This window comes from Pararge aegeria, chromosome 12 (genome assembly GCF_905163445.1).
Source record: "Pararge aegeria chromosome 12, ilParAegt1.1, whole genome shotgun sequence".
In the NCBI taxonomy this organism is placed as follows: domain Eukaryota; kingdom Metazoa; phylum Arthropoda; class Insecta; order Lepidoptera; family Nymphalidae; genus Pararge; species Pararge aegeria.
In genome coordinates, this window is record NC_053191.1 from 9,784,741 (window position 1) to 9,804,858 (window position 20,118).

The following is a 20,118-nucleotide window of genomic DNA, read 5'->3' on the forward strand; positions in this document are numbered from 1 at the left end:
AGTTAATGGTGAGTGCTGTGATCCTATAACGGGACAACCTAGGTTCGATCAGGCGCAACATGGGATTGAATAAACGAAATATTGTTGTCATTTTGAATTTGTTACTTTTTAGTTCAGGAAAGAAACAGTAAAAAACAGGTAACAAATGTATTATGTTATTGCACAGGTAAAACCGTGGACAGGGAAGTGACACAGGAACAGTATTTGATGTTGGTGCAGTCTATGTTTGATGTTGAATAGCAATATGGATGATGGGACTTCTCAGTATTATTTCACTGCCTCCATGGACTCTGGTAAAGCATTGTATGGCTTATTAAAGGCGATACAATTTCAAGAGGTAAAATGTTCCAAAGGTTGTCTAGGTCTGGTTACATGTCTACTTCATGTACATATTACATAGTACTTAACAATCTTGTATAAGTAGTTTTTAGAAAATGTTAAAAATACCAGCTATTCTACAAAATATATCCTGACCCAACAGTTTGCAACACCCGCTCCCGCTGTTACTCAAATGTTTAATAGCCCATAACCTTCTTCCCCGGATTGGCTTTCAAATGCAAAGTTTGTTCAATTCAGACTGATAGTTCCAGAAAAAACAATTATTCTACATTCCTTTTTAATAGTAATTAGCAGTTGACCCCTACTTTGTCCGTTCTGATTACAGTTCTGCAGGAACCATCAGTTTCACCCCAGATTTTTTGTCGGTAATAATAAGAACTTTCAACACTGCAGTAAGCACTTGCTATTATATAAAAAAGGAATATGAAGTATATATTCTACATTTTACTTGGCACCAACATAAAATTGTTGTAGAAAATATTTATTTCTTGCTTTTTAGTTGTATATCAAAGTTGGTACTTTTTTGTCTAATTTTTTTTTTGTTTTCAGTGTGCAGTGTTTTGTGCCATGTCAGAGGGACTTAAGTTGACAGTAGAAGAGGGCAAATGTGTGCAAGCGTCTGCTTATGTGCCTGCGGACAATTTTACTGAATATCACGTCAGAGAGGATGTTGATGTAATGTTTAAAGTAAGAAGATACTTTCCGCCACCTTTAATATGCCATATCTACTCAAAAAAATATTTGATAGTCTAGAAGTAAGGGCTTTGTACTTACTTATACAAGAAAGATTTTATACCAAGGTTCATTTTTAAATTTAAGATTGAGATTAAAATACAAAAAAATTGTTGGAAAATCCAAAAGTGCACGCCTCATAATCTCATTCACTACAATAAAATTGAGATTATTTGTAAATAATAATTAAACTACGTCTAATTATACCGTGAAAAGTAATAGGCTTCTATTCCTCAAAATACTGAAACCTAAAAAAAAACCAACCTGATAAGTGAAGTATTTCGGTCGTTATCGTGACCACAAGATACGGGATCCGCACATACGGACACACGGACGTCCAAGACAGAACTTTTTTAAACAATTTTTTAATTAGTTTTAATAATAAAAAGAGATTTAAAAATATCATGAGTGTTAAAAATAGTGTTTTTTTTTCAACATTTGTCTATTTATATTCACTTATAAAAGCAATAAACAATAAAAAAGTGACATTTTAAGTTGGAGAATCACTTTGTGTGCGTAAACTGACAGTAATACCTCAACGCTTCGCTTATGAGGCATGCAAAACATGTTCAATAATTTGAAAATGTTAAACAAAAAAAAAAAAAAAATTTTTGTTAAAAAGGCAATAGAAAGGCGAATACCTATGGTATAATAACTATATATGCCAAACTGCAGCCTAATAATACCGCAGCTTGTAGTCTTGTGGTTTGAGCTGTGTGTTGATAGTTTTTTTTTTTTTATTATTACTCAACAAGGACTGGGAGCTGTAATCTTACCTGCTGGCGAGTGGCGACGCAGTCTAAGATGTTTGCGGGCTTACTTGTTTGTATGTGGCAGTTCAATTTATCTCATACTTTTATATCGACATCATATCGGAACCAATAATCGCTTAGCTGCACGTCTTGTTTGGTAGGACGGCAACTAGCTACGGGGCCCAAGCCCGCCGGAGTCCAAATCAGAGAAAAGTCAGATACTAAAAATTCCTAAAATGTTTTTTTTTAAGTAATTCAAATATCATTTGCTGAAGGAAAACATCGTGATGAAACCTGCATGCCTGAGAGTTCTACATAATGTTGTCAAAGGTGCGTGGAGTTAACCAATTCACACTGGGCCAGCGTGGTGGACTACGGCCTTACCCCTTCTCATTGTAGGAGGCGACTCTAGCCCTATAGTGGGCCGGTAACGGGTTTATATAATGATAATGATGATGATGATGATGATGATGACGTCCACCTATTAGAAAACAACAGGCCACTGAAGTCGCCAAAAGTAGATCAGCAGACATTTTCTTTTTTTCCGAGTACACTTAACGTATGGAACGCTGAGATGCCAAAAATACCATGTAATCAATGCATTGGGAAATTTGAGGGATTAGATGGACTGACGTACAAACAAACATATATTACCTTGCAAACTTAGCCTCCCTTCGTGAAAAATCGTGTTTGTTTCTTGCAGATAAGCATAGCAGTACTAACAGAATGCCTTAACATATTTGGTGCTAGTGAAGAGTCCAGTTTAAAAATGTATTACAGGAGTGAGGGCTCGCCATTGTTACTTGTGTAAGTAAAATCTACAAAGGCAAACGGCTTACCGTTATTTCCGGATAATCTATACTATTATTATAAAGAGGCAAAATTATTGAGTTCGTTTGGTTGTAGGAGGTAATCTCTGGATCTACTGAACCAATTTTAAAAATGATCTCACCAATAAAAATATATATCGAGGCTACATAACATTAACACTAAACATATAAAGACGTGGTAGCCGGATTTCCAAAGTATGTCTGAGAAAAAATGGTCGAAACGAAAACGTTTTTAGGATCCCAGCAATCCTGATTTGACAAGGAGAGATATATGATTGAGTTTTAGAGAAAAAAGTTGTGGATCTTGATAATGCCTACGAAAAAATCATCGATAGCATATGTTTTATCATATACTAGCTGTCCTGGCGAACTTCGTCCCGCAAATAAACTTTTTTTCATAAGTGTTATATTTTAATACTTATTATGCTTATTCCAGTCTAAGAAGAATCCATAAAATCAAATATCATAAAAATTTGTCCAACCGTTCTTCAGTTATAAATGGTGTCACTTACACAACTTTGATTTAAGTCACTAAAAGTGTTTTTTTTATTGAAAAAAATAATATAAATCGTTAGGTCATGTTATTGGTCATATTCAATAAATCCTCCTCAACAGGAGGATTTTTGTGACATAAACAGTTTAGGCTATGCAGTGCTTTTATGCATGTGTGTAGTGCACGCTAGTGAGTCTAACTCTCAAGTCAATAGGTTACCGCTATTGAGTACCTATTCCAATATTATTTTTCGCCAGTCAAATCCCAGAGTCAATTACTGTAAATGTAATTATATCGAAACCGCCGCCGCACCGCGCCCTTTGTAGTAGCTATTTCTTAGCTATTGCACCGCATAATCCTTAAGATCATTTCTTTTATTTAAAGTTCTTATTATAATTTTCTTTAATTTATTTACCAATGTAATAGATACTTAACGGTATTTACATTAAGTTTACAGCCCCAATCTGTCCACAATGTAATGACAGATTGTGAGATCTCCACACAAACAGCAGACTCTGTGCTTGAGCTTAGAGACGAGGACGCGTCCGAAGTAGCTAAGTTAGTTCTGAAGGCGTCCGCTTTCCTCGGCCTGCTGGTGGACTTGGAGAGGTCTTGTGACGTCATGGAGCTGAATCTCTCCCCGGATCACCCCAACGTTAGCATAGTTACGTATGGAATGCAGGTAAATTGTTTGAATATCCATTGTTGGTTGGAACGAAACGAAGGCGAGTAGTAAGGTATTACTTGCGCCATGCTATTTTTGCTAAACAGCAGCATTGCTGTGCTTCGGTCTTAAGGGCTTAACTCACGTTTCAGTTTCATGGACATACTTAGTAAGACCTCTCTCTCTTCTTCTTTTAACTTACATCAGGTACAATTAAAGTAAGGTTTACCTAGCGTGAAATTATCTACCTACGTTTACCAAATCGATCGCGATTTGCATGGAATCGAAAGAGCGACATCTAGTTATAATGCTGGGAAACATTGTTATCACTAGATGGCGCTGTTTCGATTCCAAAGTATCCCATAGGTTAGAGTTGCATACCATTTTTGTAACAATGTATTCCTTCATTCAAGTTTGCTATCTAGTAAGCTAGTAACTTATCGTATCTTGATGAAGTTGCCAAGGTACTGCAGCGCGTCGGACATGTTCGCTAGGGCCAGAGTACCGGATTTCTTCGCCATCATGAGATCGCGAATTCTTCAACTTTTTGGAGTCGTTTGCGAGCCTTTGATAATGAAATCCTAATCACGTTGGCAGAGGGTCTGGACTGCTCGATTTTCAAGCACTGGCTTTCGGTGCACCAAGAGGCGAATAGAAAATAAAGTGTAGTGATTTTGTAAAGGTTAGGTATAAGATTGCCCATAAACTATGACGCTTGCTATTAGAAACAGTATTTATTATGACGGACGTGCGTTTACAATATTATTGTTACTTATTATTATTATTTTGTTATTTAAATTAACTTTTTATATTTTAATAACTATGTTTATACCTATCAATAAAGATAATTATTATTATTATTATTATCTATCAGGACAGATCCTGCATTGAAGTGCCGAAGTCCTCGGACATGATGCAAAGTTTCAGTTGCGAGCAGGCGGTCTCCCTCAAGTACCAATTGCCGCACATCAGACTTATTATGAAGGCACTGGCTATATCATCTAAGGTCAGTTCATATAGAACTTCTTCAAAAAAGGTTAATCACTTTGGTTTGGTTAAAAAAACAATCAATAATGCCGTAAAACAAATACATAAAAGATCCGAGTTCGAAGTGTGAGATTTTCTACCTGCGTTTACTTCTTCGATCGCGTGAAAGTCTACTACTATTTATATGGTATAGAAAGAGCGCCATCTGACGGCCGACTGGCGCACTGAGCAGCGACCCTGCTTTTTGAGGTAGTGGGTCGATTCCCATAACTGGAAAATGTTTGTGTGATGAACATGCATGGTTTTCAGTGTCTGGGTGTTTATATTTATGTTATAAAAATGTATGTTTAATGTAATTTATGAATAATATATATTCATAATAATATTAATCATCCATCTTAGTACACAGCAACACAAGCTACGCTCACTATGGGGCTAGATGGCGTTGTATGCTTTGTTTTGTTGTAGTATATTTATTTATTTATCTACTGGCAGTAGTAGTAGTTTCCCAGTATTGTTACTAGATGGCGCTTCTTCGATATCAAATAAATCGTAGATAACTTTCCCGCGATCGAATAAGTAAAAAAAAGTATATAGAAAATCTCACACTAGGCACTTAGAGCGTCTGCACGGTGGCCGACCGTAGGCCGGAGACAAAAATTATATCCCCTGACATTATTTACTTAAATTCTGTAGTGTTTTTACAAATACTTCTTTGCCTTCTTTTGTAATGCCAACCTTCATATATCCTGCATTACAGATAATTTCTAAATTCTAGTTATCATAATTATCTGAATAAGAAAATGTATTTTTTGATTTGTCCTTTTTTTAACATCCGCGACACGTTTCTTATAAACGTGAAAAAATGTAAACTTTTTTTTTACTGGAAGTATTAACTGGAATCTGTAAATTCATACATGCCACGTCTCCTCCATTTTAGTATCCAATGTTTTCTTTCCAGGTGGTGTTAAGATGCAGTTCAAATGGACTGTTACTACTCCAATTGAAACTAGAAAAGGACGATCAACGACAAATGTTTTCAGAGTTCCATATTGTTCCTTTACTCGATGATTATTAAAGTTAAATTCTTATGTAATGAGACTTTTAATAAGTCTATTTGGTTTGAATACACTCAGGATGTAATATCAGCTAAATATATAGTGAGTTAACTCAGCCACCCGATACGGCGTTAGGTTGGCTTGGCGTTGCTTGCGCGCCGGCACTTTTAATGAGTATACAAAGAGGTTGACCAGTTTATACTTATATCACGTGTACAGATATATAACGTGTGTGATCACGTGTAGGATAAGATTTGTACACTTGGCAGAGTAGTTGTTGAACAGTATCCGAAACACTGACGTCAAGGTTAATTCCTTCCTCTCTTTTCTTTGTTCAAGTCTATTACTTTGAAGTTAAAATACGTGTACAGTTCTACCGACATCACTTTTGGCCGAGCATTTATAAACTATAAATATAGAAGGAAATAAATAGTTTGTGTTTCTTAAATGAATAAAATAGTTATAAGGTCACATTTATTTTGACGTTATATATTTTTTTTATTTCTCTACAAGTTAGCCCTTGACTGCAATCTCACCTGGTGGTAAGTGATGATAAGTCTAAGATGGTAGCGGGCTAACTTGTTTGGGAGTATGGTACCCCTAATCGGTTTCTACGCGACATTGCACCGGAACACTAAATCCCTTAGCGGCATGTCTTTGTCGGTAGGGTGGTAACTAGCCACGGCCAATGCTCCCCAGACCAGACCAGAGCAAATTAAGAAATTATGAATTTCTAAATTGCCCCCACCAGGAATCGAACCCGGGACTTCCTATTTAAATTCACAGCGCTAACCGTTGCGCCAGGGAGGTCGTCAAAATACGTTATATTATTTCGATACTTTGTAACTTTAGATTGAAGGTACAAGTCTTATACAGATGGTAGACAGATCTATAGTTTCAAAAGTTACAGTTTTCAGTAGAGAAAGTGTGTATAGTATATGTAATAATTTTGTTATATACGTGTAGGTAATATATATATTTTTTCAAATAAAACAAATATGTGCAAAATATATTAGTCTATATTTAACATACCAAATATTACACATGCATCTTAGATACGGAATGTTACATTCATTTACCCAGCGTATACAACGAAAAGAACACATGGTGTACGGTTTAACGTGTAAATATTTTAAGCACAAACTGATTGTTTATTCAGTTCAAAAACATTGGGTCCTTATGTAGCAGTGTATTGTAAAAGGAATAAACAATTTTCGTATGAAGATATATTATAAAAGCGAACCAATTGTTTAAAAATATTTCAACAAATTCAATGGAGAACTCGACTACTATCCTAAAAATACCACCAAATAAGAACGATTTCTTTATACCTACGTAAACATCGACATGTAATAACGTTCGCGATAAACCAATTAAGTGTGTCTTATAAATTATTCAGCACAATCTCTAAGAATTGTCATTAGCCGTCGCTTGACGGCCTTGGCGCAAGTGGTCTTATTATAGAAAGGTCCCGGGTTCTTTCGTCGGCGAAAAAATTTAGAGAATTTATAATTTCTGAATTTTCTCTGGTCTGTGACAAATTCATTTACTTCTCCTGTTCCCCACACAAGATGTGCGAAGATTCGAAAACTTATGCTATCAAATTATGTATTTTATTTGAAGAAAACGAGTTGGCAACTTTCTGGAAAAGTTAGTCAGTCTGGTGGGAGGCATCGGCCGTGCCGCCTATTATTATTATTTATTGGTTGGTTGAGATGATAATGTAGGAGTATGGAATTATAAGACAACAGATAAACGTACATAGACTGCTAGCAGTGGCGTGCACTTCATATATGCACAAAAGCACTGCATACCCAAATTATTTTATTTAGCTCGTATTGAAGGGGATTTTTTTCATTTCATGCTATGTATCTACTTTATGCATATCCTGGCCGAATACCCCGTGCACGCCACTGACTTAAGGGAATGCTTTTTATAACTCTTACAATGCCTATCCTTAAGTTTTTATGACACGTAATGGTGATTTTCTTCATTTTATATCATCTGCATACCCTGTGTATACCCTCTATGCACCCCACTGACTGCTAGAATCATAGTGCTTCTCTGAAGTCTGTTTTAAAATGATAAAGAATTAAAATCCTCTTTATACTTATACGATAGATATTAGATATTCAATTCCAACAACATTTACATAGTTATTTTATATATTTTTTTTTACATTTAAACGATTTGACAACGTTTATTTATTTTGTTTATGTATATTTTTTCTACACTTTTGATCTAATATTACACTAATATTAGTCTTTAAGTCAGTTCGGAAATTGGCATTTATATATTTACTATAAAATATTACCAATGCAATATTTACATAAATAATAAATAAAAACAAGCACTAAATAATTAATTAATAGAAACATTTTTAATGAACATATTATTCTAAGATACCAGAGGTATTCAAATATTGTAAAGTAACTACTTAGTCAGCAAGATAAAGGTAAGGTTAAGGCGATCCTGTTTCAAGTTGGGATCTAAGTGGTACTATTTCCAATGATTATTACGTAATTGCACTCTCTTTTTTTAAATAATACTTAGGTACGCTTAATATTAACTACTGGCAGCCATGTTTTTTATCTAATGTAATCTTAGTTTATTAATATTTAAATAATAAGTAATAAAGCTAAATACCTGGTTTGTAAAGTAAAAATTATTTTATTGCGGATTTAATTTACCAATTTACTTCACCGATATATAGGTGTAAAACACACATGAGTTTAGGTTCGTCTAGCGTTTTAGTACACCACTTTTCCTAAGCGTGAATAAATATTTTACCTACTTAACTTAAACGTTTACGGAAACGCAGTACATAAAAGAAATAGCCTGCAGTAAAAACTCAAGTAGAAGTCAATAAATTATACTAATATAGTAACTAAATAATAAAATCGGCTAAGCCTTATAACTTACTTTTTTTTTACAACTTCTCTGGCACAGAGATGAGTCTTTGTCGGAAAGATCCCAGGATCGATTCCCGACGTGTAATTAGGTCCCATTTCGAGGAACAATAACTCCTAGCTTAGTATAATATTTGCACGCTGGGATTATCGAATTCGAAAATCGAAACACTAGAACTTCACGCTAAAGGAACTGTACATAATGTTCCTCATTTTAGAGTTGCAAATTCCGTAATTTTTTTTATTTTGCAAGAGCACATGCTGTTTGTTAAGTTTGGAAGCATCGCTTAGCAGTTTTGTTTTATTTAAATTTTCCAATTTTACTCCTTATTTTTATCACGTCAAGGCGATATAGATACTGTCGTTTTAAAAATAATATAGCTGCGATTACAGTAAGCTAGTAGTAGTAGAGTTTTTTGTGATAGAGCTCGTCTGGGGAAGTTCTAACTTGGCGGTAGAACCTCCCCGGACCTCCCCGGTTGCTGCTTTCTGGTTTGAAGGGCGCGTGGTTTCCGGTGTAATTACAGGCACATCAATTTAAAAATCTATGCCTCAGGACTTTATAGGACTTGTTCCATGCCTTTCGAAGTGTTGCTTTGTTTATAGGCAATTTACCATAATTGATGGTTTGCCACTTACCATAATTAATGAGTGCGTCAATTATAATTTATATTTAAAAAAAAAGCTTCTTGTGTATACAAAATACTTACTAAGATTTGATTTGTCTAAACACGCGTGGTATCGCGTGGGATTGCCAATTTGTTCCTACCAAATTACATACATTATGCGCCGCGTTCTATAGTCGATGGTCGTATGTTGCACAACACGTATTGGTTGTCCACCGCACGTATGTCATGATGGGCCCCGCTTGCCATCAGTAACGCCTCCAGCTCTGCACGCCTCATCCGCACGTCGCTCCCGTGGGATACCCCCAACTGAAAACAAAAATCAACTCATTACCTTCCTACTACAAGGCACTCTTCTCCACAATGAGTAATGTTTAGGCCGCTGACCGAGTGCGGATTGGTGGACTTCACATGCCTTTGAGCACATTATGGAAAGTCTCACGCATGCTGTTTTCCTCACGATGTTTTTCTTTACCGTTGAAACAAATGATATTTAATTGCTTAAAACGCTCATAACTTTGAAAAGTTCATGATTGGTGCTGGAATTCGAATTACTATTCGAACTAGTGTAACCGAATTCGTAACCACGAAACTATCTACCACCGCATCAGAAAAATAGAAACAAACATATTGTTGTTGAAATAACCATAAACTTAAGTACTCTATAATCCGACAAATTCTATAGTTAGATGATTCGACGGGGGTCTACTGTACTTATATATCTACAGTCCATGAAAATTAGAGAAATTAGTAACCATATTTTTTTTGAAGTGAAATTTCTTTAGACGCATTCGTCTGTAGAGTAGATTATAGTTTACTTTTATTATGTATAGATATCCGAAAGCCTTACTAAAATTTACTTAAAATTTGTAGCTTTAAATTATGGTAGGTATTTTTTATCGTAAATTATCAGATTAAATACGGAAAATAAATTGAATAGAAAATCGGATATTTTTAACTATTCGTATGTTAATGTAATTTCTTGACATTCCGAGATTTCAATAAAAAACAATTGTATTAAGCAGCTGCTCCAGCGGCTTAAACTTAAAGCTACGTAATTTGTACCACCTGTTTTAAAATATCTCCGACTCTATCCAACCTCGAGTCGCAAGCATATTACGAGTATGGGACAATAAAAACAAGAAATTTCATTTCTTTGGCGTGTTTACGCAATCACAATTCAGTAATTATTATAGTCAGTCTATTGGAATTAGCAAATGTTCATATTAAAATAAGCAGTATTACTACAAAGCATAGAAACAGTAAACTTACCTGTGAAGATGAATACATATAACAAACAGCAAACACAGGCATGAAACTAAAACAGACAGCAAAATAAAAAACGAAGCCATTCAGCAAAATAAGATTTAATAATAAAAAATATGTACAACCACGAAATAAGATTAAAGCTCCAAAAATGAGTACTTTTGTGTACAATATATTAACAAAAAAAGAATTATTGTTAATAGTTAAAAATATATTAAATTCTACAATGATAGGTCTAGTAATAGAAAAAAAATCAACAGTCCGATTTTAAATAAACCTTCTTTGAATATTTATGACAAAATTATAAATCTAACTCTAACTGGCAATATTATTTTCTCATACTGGGTTCGTTTGACACATCGCTTTAATATATAACGTCTTATCTATAATTTAAAAAACAAAAGAGACACCTCATCTTAAATTCCTACGAGTAAAAGTTTAATTCCTAATTTATAAAATAAAATTAATTTACTTTTTATAAATAAAATGCAAATACAGGAATCATTAGGGATTTTTTTTTCCACCTATAATATTCCATATTTCTTGTTCGCATTATAATTTTCCAAAATATTACACATAGTTTCACATTAAAATCTATTTTACAAATAATATAAAAAATAACAGTAAAAGCGATGTAGCGTTTATATATAACTTTTATCGTAGGTTTTATTAGTACCTCACACTGTACATTGTATCTTCTAATAAAACTAATAGAACCCCATTTACGATTGAACACAGTTCGAAGTCTTGGTAGGTAAATAATTATAATTTCGGATTGTATTGTATGAAACTTTGACGGTTTTATAAAAACGAAAAAAACACAGTAGCCTGTGCAACTTGAAAACTCATATAACAATGGAATTATAAAATTCAGCCTCACATTATAAACTTTTTATAATTGAAATATTTAAAGAATTGATCAATCATTTTTTTAAATATTTCAGACCCAGTGGATGGATCAATAGAAAATACGTCTTTTTTTATTAAACTTTTTCGTTCATCACGGATAGGTCAGCCATATTTTTCTGCTGCAAAAGGACTTATTTCACATGCCAACAACTAACCTAGTAAGAATGGTAATTCGTCCAATTAGAATTATTATAGCAACAAACGCCTAAAAATAGATTAAACAATTTTATTATTGCCACTAAAAAGCACAAGGGACTATATACAAAAGCTCAGAAAACATAATGAATAGAGATCGGATATTCGGATGCATATTTGCCTGAAGTAATTGATCGATGATGATAAATAGGAAAGTGTGGAAGTTAATTAAAAAAAACCGAATTCCTCGTTTGCAATAATATTTTATCAAAGTTATTTTCAACTTCTGATGAGGCTGCCGTTTAGTTAAACAACTCCACATTTCCAGATATCCCTGGAATTATTTATAAAAAAAATTAAGAATCCGATTTTCCGATCTCTAATTGTGAACTACAGGTTATTAGCAACAAACTGTACAAAAATTTGAATAAGGAAGGCTAGTGGGACGATTTTGGGTTCTTTCAACGACCCTCTCTCGTCCATCGTTGTTGGAAGGTATCTCCGTACACAATTGTTCATCACGTCCCACAGGCCTTCACGAACATATATTTATGTGATAAGCGAGACAAAAATTTGTATGAATTGAATATTAAGAGAATTCTCAGGAAGCTTTTTATTTAATAAAAGTTATCTTAATAAAAAATTGTCATGTTCGTATGTTAATGTCCGTTAAATTCGAAAAAGTGTCGATGGATTTCTTTGTTATTTTTTAGGCATTACTAGATATTGGCTTATGAGTGCTATTATATGTTTTTTAAGTCCCTATGGGATTGGAATTGAATATAAGATTGGACCATACCGTAGTATGGCTAGGTGGGACTAATTTAATTAATAACGATTTTAGAAACTACAACATTATTTTGGCATAAAGTTACCATCTGGGGCCGATGGAACGTAAGTATTACGTATAAGTAGTATTCACTCCGACTGCAAGGCTGTTAATGAGAAATCTACTCTAATAGCACGGTAATAAGTTGAATTTTGCCTGCAGCTGCGCTGTGTGCTAAAAAACGCGCGACGACTAAACTTTCAACGCGATAGTCAGACTTATTATTGCCGAAGTCGCGTCGACGCGTCAGCAAGGCATCTGAGTATGTGAGACAAGTGCAGAGTAAGTCAGGCCTGTTACACTAAACTATAAGAAGAAGATATTAGTACTTAAAGTATTACCATAAAAAAATAAACAATTTCATAACAAAATAGGCATAGGACTCATACAACAGTCACATAAAAAACGTTTAACGAATATTCTTATACAATGAAGAAACAAACTTGGGTAAGATTTGGTGGGAAAATTAAGCCTCAATCTTTATAAAAATTTGTTTGGTTGATACGATGAAAATCTGACGATGTTATAACATCAATTACTTTAGTAAAATGTGCTAGACATCATTTTTGTCTCATCTCACTGTACAACAGGGTAAATGTTTGTAAATAAAATTTTTGTACTCACTTTATTGATACAAAAATTTCATTTTTGGAAGTATTAAGAATTAATACGTATGCACTCACGTATTACACTTATTTGCTTACGATGGTGGTGTTGGATAATTGCTGTTAAGTGGGCTTCACTGGTTTCGAATTCTTCACCCCGATTGGGTTTGAAATATCGACTAGAAGACGGCGTGAGTACAGTCGTATTTACGTATAGTAATGAGTACACTCACGATATTACCAAAGTAAATAAATTTATAGAATAAGCTGTTTCTCATACATCGTAGAGTCCAAACGGAAGGACCAATGTCAAAATATGTAACTGATCGTGAAGTATATGTTGACCGGACAGGAGGTCACGAGTCGCTACGAAAATATAGTGTTTTAGGATCTGCACATGTAAGCCATTGTGGAGTATCCATACATACGTGTCCACACCACAGATTGAATGTTAACAGTTTCTAATAAAATATAGCAAAAAAAAAACGTTACCCATAGCTAAAGTATCTCTTATACATTTACTAATTAAATAAGATCACATTGCATCCGTTTGAAAGTTACAATGCCGGAAATAAAAATAGCACGTTAAGGACACAATGATGATTTGTCAATTGGTAACACTAAAATAATAGTGCAAGTTGGCCAGGTCAACAGGGATTTCCGAACGCAAATAAATCCTTATAATTAAGTGTTTTATTAGCGTTCGTAGAATCGGTAATTACGCAGCTTTGAATTTGGCGTTTAAAATTAAGCTGCATCTTGCACCAAATTTTGTGCATCAATCCATAAACTATAGCAATTTGGAGTTGCTAAGACGATTGTATGAAATAAGATGGTAATGGTGCCATTTCTGTTGTACACAAATCTCTAAACTTAAATTACAGGTCTAAAGGTAGTGCTGTCCTTTTGGAAAAATATAAAAAAGGATAGCATTAATTTTGGACATGTCAAGAAATTTGTATGCAACAAAATTGTCATCAATTTCATAAAATGAATCGTAATGTTAATAGAGATAACAGTAGCCTTAGTACAATATTTTCTCGCTCGCAATCGAGGAGTCGTTTTCGAGTGTTAAACTCTGGTGTCGACAAAGGTAAATGGACCTAATGGCACTAGCTTTAGAGTTGCAAATACTGTACTTCTGATTTTTGCTTTACAAACGTTCTGTCAAATGCCCGAGCTTATAAAATTGTTTGAGCTTTAACACAATTGAAGATAAGATCAATTTTACTGCGATTTTTAAGTTTTTCCACACTCGCAAACGACTCCTCGATTGCGAGGTAGGAAATGTTGTACTAAGGTTACTGTTCTTTAGGAGACGATAAGTAAGATTACACTCGCGCGAGAATGGTTCTAATTCTGTTGTAATCTCTAAACCAAAAATTGACAGGCTTATTGCTATCCTTATCACAATGTTCTTGTAATTTAGTTTTAGATTCAGTTCTAGTTCAATGAAGTTTCAGACTGGTGTACTACAGAATTAGCACCTATGTCTAATAATCTTTCAGCATTAGCCCACTGGTCGTTCAGTGTTTGACTTGCTGCGTGGGTTAACTATAGCCATATATTATTTGCACAACAAACCATCGTAAAATTGTTTTTGATAATCGGAATACAGTAGCGGTAAAATGCAACTTATGTACCTCTTTTAAAGCTTAAATTCGATCACACAACCTTGCTTTGCGGAACCTTTATATAATTTTAATCATACATTTAAATTTAGTAACGAGTTTGCGACCTTAAAGGAGTAACATAAGGTTCATTTAACTTGACGTACTAGAAACAGAATCTACGATTGTTAGTGTACAAATCTTATATTAAGGGTAGTGGGCACTGTGAGGAGAGTGGAGAAAAATTTGGGTGGGGTTTGCGGTCACGTGACGGCGGGCGGTCGGCTCACTTGCGGGCGCGCGGCGTCCTGGCAGACCACGTACTCTGTGAGGGTGACGTCAGCTGCGCCGCCTGACTCCAGGGGGATGGGGTGGGCGCGGAAATGCTCCAGCATATCGTGCACGTTGGGGAACCACAGGTGCTGCACACGGCACTGCCCCGTCTCGCTCAGCGTCATACGCAGATGCTTAGCGCGCCCCTAGCCATACAAAATTATCATTTCAACTATATGTTGCTATCTTTTCTTACTACCATTTTCAAGTTAGAGGCATCTACAAAATTTTAAAATATATAATAATATTATTTCAGGCAAAGCCCATAGTAATACATAAAAATCACAAAATTAGAGAAAAGAAAAAATAAATAATTAACAATACACAATATCGAACCGGAATTATAAATGCAATATAAATTTATTATAATAGCATGTCATAAACACATAACATACAGGCTTAAAAAAAATACCAAAATTCTCGCGGCAATGTAGCTCCTATCATTATACCTTACAACTTTAGTTTTACGACTTCTCAAAATCCGGTAATAATTTATTTCATAAAAAAAAATTAAAATTAAATAATGTTATTTCTTTAAGATGTCATTACACTGTGCGAACTAAACCACTGCGAGCTTGCCAGTCGTGGTTTGCGCACTGTAGCCGATGTTTCATTACAGAGTAGTAACAAGTAGAGTATCTATGTAAAATATTGAAGTAAATTAAATTAGTTTTAATGTAAACAACTACAGGCTGAGAGTATAATGCAACCGACTTCAATGACTCTGAATCATTAAGATTAAATCCGAAGATCTGTTTGGTATGGAGTATAAGGATTGAAGAAATTATAAATTACACTATACAGATTCTCCTGCTTTTCGCGTACTATAGCAAATTAAGCTTTATTTTCATAATAAATTTGTTGCAACCGAGTTTAAAATCACCCTTTACATGAATGTAATAATTGAGGTTACCTTCAACTACCCTAAAAAAGGGACCACTTTAGAATACACTTTAACAAAAAATAATTTAGTTGTAAGCTAACCTGAAAATTAAAGGTGAGTACATATTCCCCTCGCCTCGTCTCGCTTTGACGCACTAAGTAGCACCCATGCGCCGCCGACCCTCCTGCGAGGACGCACGCCGCAGCCGCCGCTCGCGCCAACGTCCCATGGAACCACGGCCATTCCACCAGAGACAGTCGCGGAGGCGATTCACATGCTTCCTCTGCTATTGAACCTGGAGTGATAGTCATTGTATTAAGTTAATAATATACTTTCTTAAAAATAATTATTAAGCATAATCTGATACAAGTATTTTTCTGATTTATATCTGTTTTGTGTAATTTTTTTTTATATGGTATGAGCGCATGATGGATATTTGACACTGCAATATTGGAGCACTCTGATTAGATGTTTAGTTTACAATGAAACATTTTTGGAAAGTTTATATTAAGGGTTAAATATGCATAATATATATGTTTTGCAAAATGTGGTTAAAAAATGTTTGTAATGTTTATCATGGATTTCAGCAAAATAGCACCTTATTTTATTGCCTCAATACTAAAATGAGTGAGTTGTAATTCACATTGGTAAAATGTTAAAACACATAAGTAATAAATTTTTAGGTCTCCCAGTTATGAAAAAATAGGCTGATTACAAACAAAGGGGCTTCTGTTTTTTTATAATGTGTGTGAAGAGAGTAACATTTTATTACCTAATTCAGCCTCATCTGGTGTATCAGTTGTTAAGTCAGTATTGCTATTACTGGTTGGTAGGTCTCTTCGAGGAGGCAGGTCAGGCGGTGTAGGTTCTGACAGTCCTGCTAATGTGTCAGGAGGTGGTTGCGTTGTAGGTGGTGACCGCATACAATATTTTATTGTGGCCAACCATGACTTCATGTCATCAACATCTGCTGCTTCTATTACATACTCCATATTATTGTCTGCCTAGAATTATAAACAAACACCCCTATGAAGTTAAAGGACTTGATTGTTCTGCGTTTATTAATCAACTATGAGGATATTCAATTAAAAATCAAACTTGCAAAAATAAATGTTTTAGAACAGTCCATAATATCTATAATTTATTTTTATCATCATTGTGTCAAAGAATTTATAATTTGTCATTGTTCTTTAGTTGTTTGTTCTAAACAGAACAAATAAGTGTAAGTGAATTAAGAATAAATGGACTATTATCTTCATGTTACCTTAAAAGTTAAGACAAACCAATAGTTCCGCAAAAACACTCCTCCTGCCTATTTATTTTTCCCATGCTAAGCAGAGGTCTCTTCTCTCATAGTTCCTTAGAGCTTAGCTTCAATGTTTATAACTGGACTTTAATGATTATATTATTGTATCATTTTGGCATGTTCTTAGAGACATTCAGTTTTAGAACAAATATGTCTCACTCCTGGATATCCAATACCTCAAAATTTTAGCCCATACTTTAACTCAGGATCTTATGATGGCAAAAATTTTCATTATTTAACCTATTTGAAATGTATGACATTACTGGAATTGGAACAGGTTAATTTACATATTACATTCTACTACTGCATGATATTGGTACATAAAGGAGAGTTAAATAAAAGCACATACATTTGTAATTTATCTATGATAATATTTTTAATTCAAAATCATTCAAAATTTTGATATTATGTCTCTAATTTAGTAGAGGACTTTTTAACGATTTCATCTCTCTTCAGTAAAAATAGAAAAAAGATGAATTTTAGGTATTTTATATTAATTGATATTCCAAAAAAAATGTCTTATTAATCAGAGTGATATTGCTCATTAATCCATGAAATAAGCCTACATTAACTTAAATAAATTAACGGAACTTAAATAAAGGAACGGAATCGGAATGTTTACCGTTTTTGATACACAGACTTGACGAGTCTGAACTGCCTATAACCCTTTTGGTGCACAGGATAGTTAACATGATAAACATTCACTACAATAAGAAAGTAGGTATAATTTAACATACCTTCAGAACAAATGTATTTTCATGATCAGGCATTTCTAGGGCAGTAGTCTCACGTGCCTCTGATATAAGGAAACAAAACACTCCACTCCGAGGTTTTTGAGCTTTTGGCGGTGAATAAAACTCTAACATATAACCACCAACAGTTTTAACTAGGGCCAGTCTACATCTCTCCCATTTCTGTGGACCACTCGGCTGCTCCAGGCTTTCTGGGGTCAAGTAATTCACTAGTCCTTCCTTCCGACATTCAACAACAATTTTAGCCAACTTTGTCTTGTGTTTATTTAAATTTGATATTTCCGCATCGTCAGAATGTTGTTTATGAAACAAACCCTTTCCGCGGCGTAAACCTTTGAATGATAACCTTCTAAAGAACGGTTTGTGTTGCGTCTTAGGCGAGTCAGTGTCTTCAGAATAATCGCTTTCATCGTGACCAGTGTGCGTGCCGTTCGGTAACTTGTGTTGAGCTTTTAGTTTACCGAACTCAAAGTCGAAATGTTCAGAAAACTGCTCAACAAATTTTTTAAGAAGTTCCTTTTGTGAGACCGGCCGTACTGTTGGCTCACTGGCGTTGGCCTGAATGTAATGTATGCACGCCTTGGCGAAGTCCTGAGCGGCAGTTTTGGCCTGACGCTCGCAGAACTCGACCCATCCGTCGGGGTCGCCGTCGGACGGGCCGGCCATGGCGAGCAGCTTCTTTATGAGCTCCACTTGTATCGAGTATTTAATACACATAAAACATAGAAACACTGCCTTGACAAAATAGTTAATAGATATTATCTTATCAATGTATTTTTATTTCAATTTCGCAATCAAAATAAATTTTGGTGATGCTCTCAATTTCTCGCGAAAACAACTTTTGTTGCCCTGTCAAAAAAAACTAAAGAGAGATGTTCTCCATTATATGTTAATTAACTTGAATTCAATTGAAATAGGTGCAAAGAAAAAGTGTTCAATGTGGTTTTTATTTTTATTATATTTTAATATTTTAGAGAAATTACACTTTTCTCGAATAGAGTATTCATGCGTGGTTGGTATCCTTATTGGCTCAGTTTATTTTTGTTTTATTGAGAGCTCCGAGTTCTAGCTCTTTTGAGTCCGAAAAAGGAAGATATACTTCAAAACTTATTTGCTATGATTGTAAGGAATTGATACACGTTTCATACGGCGAATTTTATCACAATTGCGAGGAAAAAAACCAGACTAAACCTTTAAATACGTTCTCAGAAAATAACTGACCTTTTTGTTGTTATTTCACTGAAAGTTTCTTAGGCCGCTCTACTAATAACCACCTATTTCCACCAAAAGTCTAGATTTTGGTGGAAATAGGTGGTTATTTACGCGCCATTCATACCTCAAAATTTTAAATTTTTGAGATATTACATTATCATTATTATATTTTAGTGTTTCCTTGATTTATACAATAAAATCATTTTCAGTCAGTCAGTAAGTGACAAAATTAAGAAAATTTTAATACCTATTCATGATTCTTAAACTAATGGTTCAAATTGAAAAGTGTATCGTAATTTTTGTTTCAGCCTGTGTGCAAGTCTTTTTTTTTAATTCATGTAATTCTGCCAATTGTCATTTTATGAAATTTCAGGTCTAACAAATATTTTCAATCTTCTTCGTACTTTTTCCATCTACAAGACAAGTAAACATCGTGACAGTTTTCACGCAAACATACGAAGTTGTCCTTACTTTTACTTTGTTGACTAGGTACCTATAGCTAAATTCAGGGTGTCGGTTTTATGTGACGGTGTATCGGATCGGACGGATCGTAAAAATTTACTAACATCATTTTTTCCTAACGCGCCAAAAGAAGTATAACATCAAAACCATATTCATAGTTCACTTGTTTGTAGAAGGTTAGCCTAGAAAATTGCTACCATTTTTGTATGAAGACTTAGAGTTTAGAGCGATTACAATCATGAATCGGTGGATTGAATGTAACAGCTGAGTAATGTTATTTTTAAGTGAGTGGATTGCTGCTGACTGCTTAGAGCTTCTGACCTATCTTCAATGATATTCACCTTATTTTTTACGAAATTTGGGCAGACATAAGCTGATAATACAATATTTACAATGAAAAAGATTTACTAAAAACGGTTTATATAA

The 20,118-nt window shown here is 34.4% G+C and overlaps 2 protein-coding genes across 2 annotated transcripts; one reads left to right on the forward strand and one right to left on the reverse strand.

Annotated features, from left to right (window-relative positions):
• Positions 1-236: 236 nt before the first annotated feature.
• On the forward strand, positions 237-6,343 carry LOC120628182 (cell cycle checkpoint protein RAD1). Its single transcript, XM_039896428.1, has 6 exons — positions 237-337; positions 889-1,026; positions 2,527-2,630; positions 3,597-3,828; positions 4,685-4,816; positions 5,759-6,343. Exons 1-6 carry the CDS (start codon positions 245-247, stop codon positions 5,873-5,875), a joined length of 816 nt encoding a protein of 271 aa, XP_039752362.1. The 5' UTR covers positions 237-244; the 3' UTR covers positions 5,876-6,343.
• Positions 6,344-9,051: 2,708 nt separating this feature from the next.
• LOC120628117 (SH2B adapter protein 2) lies at positions 9,052-18,834 on the reverse strand. Its single transcript, XM_039896340.1, has 5 exons — positions 18,004-18,834; positions 16,733-16,964; positions 16,062-16,255; positions 15,035-15,223; positions 9,052-9,699 (listed from the first exon to the last, which is right to left on the reverse strand). Exons 1-5 carry the CDS (start codon positions 18,733-18,735, stop codon positions 9,547-9,549), a joined length of 1,500 nt encoding a protein of 499 aa, XP_039752274.1. The 5' UTR covers positions 18,736-18,834; the 3' UTR covers positions 9,052-9,546.
• Positions 18,835-20,118: the final 1,284 nt, after the last annotated feature.